General features: G+C 33.7%; 1 protein-coding gene across 1 annotated transcript; it reads left to right on the top strand.

Annotated features, from left to right (window-relative positions):
- The first annotated feature begins 1,200 nt into the window (after positions 1–1,200).
- Positions 1,201–4,217, top strand: LOC139893169 (zinc finger protein WIP2-like). The gene is made up of 2 exons (XM_071876323.1): positions 1,201–1,806; positions 3,753–4,217. The coding sequence occupies exons 1-2, from the start codon at positions 1,201–1,203 to the stop codon at positions 4,215–4,217; spliced, it is 1,071 nt and encodes a 356-aa protein (XP_071732424.1).
- Positions 4,218–6,707: the final 2,490 nt, after the last annotated feature.

A 6,707-nucleotide genomic window follows, 5' to 3' on the forward strand; every position in this document is an offset into this window, starting at 1 on the left:
CGATCCACGCAACACTAGCCCTTTTTACTTTTTTGCCTTTCAGCTCGGACGCCTCGGGTTCTTCCTGGGTGTTGACTTCTCGGGGTTCGTTTTCATTGATTTCGTCAATTGGTATTTGAATTGGTGTGCGATAAGTTTGTTGAAATGGAGGTCGATATGGGTTCTTGATATAACTGCTTGGATTAAACGATATTTGCGGAGAGTATGGATTAAACGCCACTTTTTGTTAGTTTGACACTACAACGGTCAAAAGAAGCTCCCCAACATCATCTTTTTGATTTAAACTTGTCCAACAAAAATGTTATTTAATGATGAAAGGGTGGACGAGCATCAAACGACGAGCAATGGACGGATTGCTACCATAGGCATTTTTTTGCGGACGAGACGATGGGTAATAGATGGAACCGTCAAGAGTGGTCGTATTCTCATCTATCCATGGAAGTGAATTAATTATTTGAGATATCTCAAAAGGGAAAACAAGTACTATTAAATGGAGACAAGGAGGGAGGGAGGGAGAGAGAGAGAGAGAGAGAGAGTAAATATATACTCATAACGTCTAGCTTACTGTCATAGATACTATCATTATATCACTTCCAACCATAACACACTTCTTCATAATCAGAGACTGTCACATCAGTGTCACGTCAACATTATCTTTCCAACAGTCATTTATCAGATTTCACTACCATCTATCACATATTTCTTTAACATCACATTGACTCACTATAATTAATTAAATAAAGCAATTTACATATATTAAAGCTTAACGTACAAGTAATGAAGCAACACACCTCCGTGACAATGTGTTATGGCTTCACGGATTGCACAACGGCTTATCGTTTGCGAACCTTTGGCTTAACACTGGCATCGACACAAGCCAATGGGGACGCTTTGGCGTGTGTTTTTCGTCATTGTTAGGAGGCACCTTATAAGTATCATCTTTATAGTTTAGCCAATAAAAAAGAGTTGAAGTGAAAAAAGATTAACTTCTTGTGTGAAATTGTATTTATTATTAATATTGAGGACACAGTATTATACGGAGCAATCAAGTAGAGAGAAATGTTGGGACCTTAAAGAACAAAGCTCCATTGGTGTTTTTGTTCGGTCTTTTTACCTTTTCACCTTTTTGGTCCATCTTCTCTCTATAATTAACCTATCAAACTATTCAGTTCATATATTTGTTCTTATCTTTTCAGAATCATGAGTAATGATCCTTATTCCACATACTACTACAATGGATCATGGTTCAATATGAATAAAAACAACTTCCTATTTTCATCATCATCATCATCATCATCATCATCAAGATCATCTCTTTCTCACTACGGTTATCATGATCATCATCAGTCTTCACCTCCTTCACCTCCACTTAGAGAAGCTCTTCCTCTTTTAAGTTTAAGCCCAACCAGAAAAGTCAACCATGGTCAACCAAACCCTACTAATGATGCATGTGTTGATCACTCTATGGATATTGATCCAAAAAACAAGATTACTTCTAATGACCATGAAACTGTTACTGTAGCCTTACATCTTGGGCTTTCAAGCAACACTTATTCTGAAGCTGATTTAATTTCTAAACTCTCAAATAATACACAAAACAATAATGATAATGATAATAATATTAATGAAGTGGTGGAAGAATTAGAGATGATGGAAGATGGTGGTACAAATAGTAATGGATATCTTACAAGCACACTAAACAAGGGTCAATATTGGATCCCAACTCCAACTCAAATTCTGATTGGCCCAACTCAGTTCTCTTGTCCACTTTGCTTCAAAACCTTCAACAGATACAATAACATGCAGGTATTATTATTTAGTTACCAAGAAAGATCTTTTATTATTATTATTATTATTATTATTATTATTATTATTATTATTATTATTATTATTATTATTATTATTATTATTATTATTTTCTAAATTAAAAAGAATAGTAAAGAGAAAGAATCAAGAAAGTCCATTTTTTCTTTCCTAAATTATCTACTTAATTAATTATTTTCTAGTCAATCTACATCACTTAGGGCTAGGTCAGTTTTATTTATTTAATTATTTATTGACCTTTCAAATCTTGATTACTTTGAAAAAGGAACAACAAAAAAGCACATATTTTCTTTCCTGAACTATTCACTTCAATTCTTACCAATTTGCTTCAGTGTATATTATTAGGGCTATGTATGTATGGCTAGGGTTAGTTTTATTTAATTCCTCACCTTTCAAATCCTGTCTATTAACTTAAGTTTACTTTAATATTTTCAAATCTAGCCAGTGTTTGGTCTATCTGTCATGATCTAAGATTGGTCAGAAGTACACTGTTCTCAAATTAAAAAAAAAAAAAAAAAAAAAAAAAGAAATCTACTTTATGATCTGATTAAACAAGACAAGTATTATGCTTTTTGTTCCTTGAAGTTTGGTTTCCTTTTATTTTCAAGTTTCTTAAACACATTGGCAATTGTGTCAAAACTGTAACCTTTTTATTGTTCTATTCATTAACTCTGATCCACCCCACACACATTTATTATTTTCATATCCAAACAAGAATAGTAACACTGTAATTATTAAGAAAAAAAAATCATCTATGTGTATAGATCTGACCACTGAACCAGGTTTATCTTTTTTGTGTAATTTCTAACACCACATATAATATATAATATTGAGTTTTTGTTTACTACTTATGCATTGTCTTTAATCCTTTTTTTTTTTTTTTAAATCTTAATTTGTCTTGTTTTGCTTGAAATATTTGAGTAGTAGCTATAGTTGGGAGATTTTTCTTGTTGTATGATCTAAGGACCTTTTAATTTGGAGAAGCTAACAGATCCAAGAAGGGTGTGTACAGAAAACATAAAATGTCAAAAGGGATGTACAATATGGTAGTTCATTTTTCAATATAGTTTTGCAAAGTTTAAATTCTGAAAATAGTTGTAACTTTTTGAAAAGGAGGGTCCAGAACCCATAAATAAATATATAAATTACCACTTAAAAGATGGTGTATTACCAGAAACTTAAAAGCTTAATTCATATATATCTGAAGATTTTTCATGTTAATCATAAAAATTTCAATTTTAAACATCATATATATCATCTCATTTTGAATTTCATATAGAGAGGTTTCATGCACTAAGTTTTGATGACATATAATTATGATCTAACCATAAAACAGAAGTGTTGTATAATACAGTATAAAATAAAAATATGATATATAGATATGTAGAGAAGTTGAAAAAAAAAAAAAAAAAAAAATTAGGTTGTCATATACTGAGTTTTCTTAATTAGATTGTAATTAAGCTTTCAGTTATATTAATTAAGTTGTTCAGAGTAGTCCTTTCGTAAAGGCAATTGAAGTAGGAAATTATGTTGCACTTCTTGTATGTACAAAATGCTGTTTAAATTATAACTTTTCCCTATATTTACATAATCTATGATAGATACGTTACTAAATATACTTTGCCTAATACAGATATTTGATCTTTAAAATTAGGGCGTTTTACAACAAAATTTATATTCTTGAAATTCGAGGCAACCTGCTTGATGCACAGACATCATGTATCACACTCTTCTTATATCCTATACATCTTTTTTTTTTTTTTTTTTTTTTTTTTTTTTTTTACCATTGGTATATATAAACATTTTCAGATGATTACAATAATAGTACTAACAATTTGCCTAATATAATTGGAGAAGGTTAACGTTTGTATATATACTAATTGATCAATCTCATATAAGTGTCCTAATATATACGTATACATATACAGATGCATATGTGGGGCCATGGATCTCAATATAGAAGAGGTCCCGAATCCCTAAGGGGAATACAACCAACCGCGATGTTAAGATTACCATGCTACTGCTGTGCACCAAGGTGCCATAACAACATCGATCACCCTAGGGCTAAACCGCTCAAAGATTTCAGAACACTTCAAACACATTACAAAAGAAAACATGGCATCAAACCATTCATGTGTAGAAAATGTGGTAAGGCCTTTGCGGTAAGAGGAGATTGGCGAACACACGAGAAAAATTGTGGGAAACTTTGGTATTGTAGTTGCGGATCGGATTTTAAGCACAAAAGGTCTTTGAAAGATCACATAAAAGCATTTGGAAATGGGCATGCAGCTTATGGGATTGATGATAATGAATCTTGCTTAGAGTTAGAAGAAGATGAAACTGCCAATTCTGAGATTGATCATCAAGAAAATGAATTAAGTTATGGCTTTTGATTAAATAATTAATTAAATAAATTAAGATGTTCTCTAGCTAAAGATTATATCAAGTTCATATATATGAACAACGACCCTTTATGATTTGCTAGCTACTATTTATGTTTGTTATGATTTAAAGTTAGTAATGGACCACGTTTTGTAAATTATAATCGATCCTCGTTATTCGAGTACGAGGTATGAATGCAAGGATTGTACTAGGTTTTATGTTAGTAGTTGCTAGAAAAGGATAGGTAGAGATCATTATGAACTTTTGTTTCATGTTACAGGGCTTGATTTAGATGATGTTGCAAGCTGGTATATATGTTTCAGATTTATTCATCATATAAACCAAACAACGCCTTTAATTGGAGTGAAATAAATTAAAACGTAACGTAAAAAAGAAAAAACAGAAAGTAATTAATATGTAAATGCATGTGTTAAATTGATAATACTCGTATATCTTTTGTTAATTTCTAGTTCTAGCAAAAAATTATATTTTATTTATATGTAAATGTTGTTAAAATAGGAGGTTATGTATATTATTTGTGGAAGGGAGGATGGATGATTTAGAAGTTTGATTGATATTGAAAGCTTTTCTTTATTGCTTATTGAATTGCTTGATTACAAATGAGAGGTGAAGCTCTCTATTTATACTACTCAATGGAGTAGTCTAGAACTCTCCATCATCTACTAATATCTAGATATTTCCTAAGCATTATCTAGATATTTTTCTAAATATTATCTTTAGATATTTTACAAGATTTTTCTACACACTTTCACTACTAGATATTACAAGAAGTTTCTAGATATTAGACTACAATCTTGATCCATATACTTGTATACTTGCAAGCCCATATCCAAAACAAATAGTCCAAATCAAGTTTAGTTTCCAACAGCCCCCTTAAACTTGATTTAGTTACTCCGAGCATATTTCGTAGTCTCTTAAACGTCTCGTGTTTTAGAGGCTTTGTGAAAATATCAGCAACTTGGTCAAATGACTTCGTGTACTTTATCTGCACCTCTTTATTTGTAACACACTCCCTGATGAAATGGTATTTCGTATCGATGTGCTTGCTTCGATCATGGAAGACTGGATTCTTTGCTAGAGCAATCGCAGACTTGTTATCCACATATATCTCCGTAGCTTCCTTTTGGAGAAACTTAAGCTCATTTAGTAACTTCCTGAGCCATATTGCATGACAGGTGCACGATGTTGCTGCTACAAACTTGTCTTCACACGTTGACAGAGTCACAATGGGTTTCTTCGAGCTCCATGTGAACGCCGTATCTCCCATATAGAACACGAAACCACTCGTACTCTTACGATAATCTATGTCTCCAGCCCAATCACTATCACTATATCCAACTAGCTTGAAGTGATCAGAAGGCGAATAAAACAGGCCATAGTCAATCGTACCTTTGATGTAGCGAATTATCCTCTTGGCCGCCTTCAAGTGATTTATTGTAGGTGCTTCCATGTATCGACTTACTAGTCCAACTCCGTAGAGAATATCTGGCCTTGTGCAGGTTAGGTACCTCAGACTTCCAACCAAACTCTTGTATTGTGTTGGGTCCACCAAGTATCCTTCATCATCTTTTGACAGTTTGAGATTGCAATCTACCGGTGTGTTCATTGACTTGCAGTCATTCATTTTAAACTTCTTGAGCACCTCATTCGCATAACCTTCTTGGGATATGAATATTCCTTCTTTCTTTTGTTTTACCTCGATCCCAAGATAGTAAGCCATAAGTCCAATGTCGGTCATCTCGAACTCCTAAACCATTACTTTCTTGAACTCCTCGAACATTTTGAGATTACTACCGGTGAATATCAAGTCATCCATGTATAGGCACACAATCATAACATCTCCATCATTGCTAACTTTAGTGTAGAGGGCATGCTCATGGGGGCATTTTGTAAAGTCATTCCGCTGGAAATACTTGTCTATCCTGCTATTCCATGCCCGAGGCGCTTGCTTCAACCGGTATAAGGCCTTTTTCAATTTTAGCACCTTATTCTCTTGACCTTTCACGATGTATCCCAAGGGTTGTTCTATATAGACTTCTTCTTCTAAGTGGCCATTAAGGAACGCGGATTTGACATCCATTTGATAAATCTTCCAATTATGTTGGGCCGCAAGTGAGATTATCAATCTTATAGTTTCTAGACGAGCGACGGGAGCAAATACCTCGTCATAGTCTATGCCGGCTCGTTGACTATATCCCTTCGCCACCAACCTTGCCTTATATCTTTCAACTTCACCTTTGGAATTCTTCTTGGCCTTGTACACCCATTTTACACCAATAGCCTTATGTCCCTTTGGTAGTGTGGCAAGATCCCACGTATAATTCTTCTCGATTGCTTGAATCTCTTCGTCCATAGCACGTTTCCACTTTTGGCTTTTTGCTGCGTCTTCATAACTTATTGGCTCACAATCAGCAAGAAGGCAGAACAATGATAGATCCTCCACAGGCTGGGTTACCTCGTACAACTCCCTAATGCTCCCT

Source organism: Rutidosis leptorrhynchoides, chromosome 1 (assembly GCF_046630445.1).
Source record: "Rutidosis leptorrhynchoides isolate AG116_Rl617_1_P2 chromosome 1, CSIRO_AGI_Rlap_v1, whole genome shotgun sequence".
NCBI lineage: Eukaryota > Viridiplantae > Streptophyta > Magnoliopsida > Asterales > Asteraceae > Rutidosis > Rutidosis leptorrhynchoides.

Excerpts from the sequence above, each read along its gene's own strand:
- LOC139893169 (XM_071876323.1), top strand. The coding sequence starts at position 1,201 with ATGAGTAATGATCCTTATTCCACATACTACTACAATGGATCATGGTTC. Across the intron at positions 1,807-3,752 it reads ACAGATACAATAACATGCAG|ATGCATATGTGGGGCCATGG; the intron begins GTATTATTATTT and ends ATACATATACAG.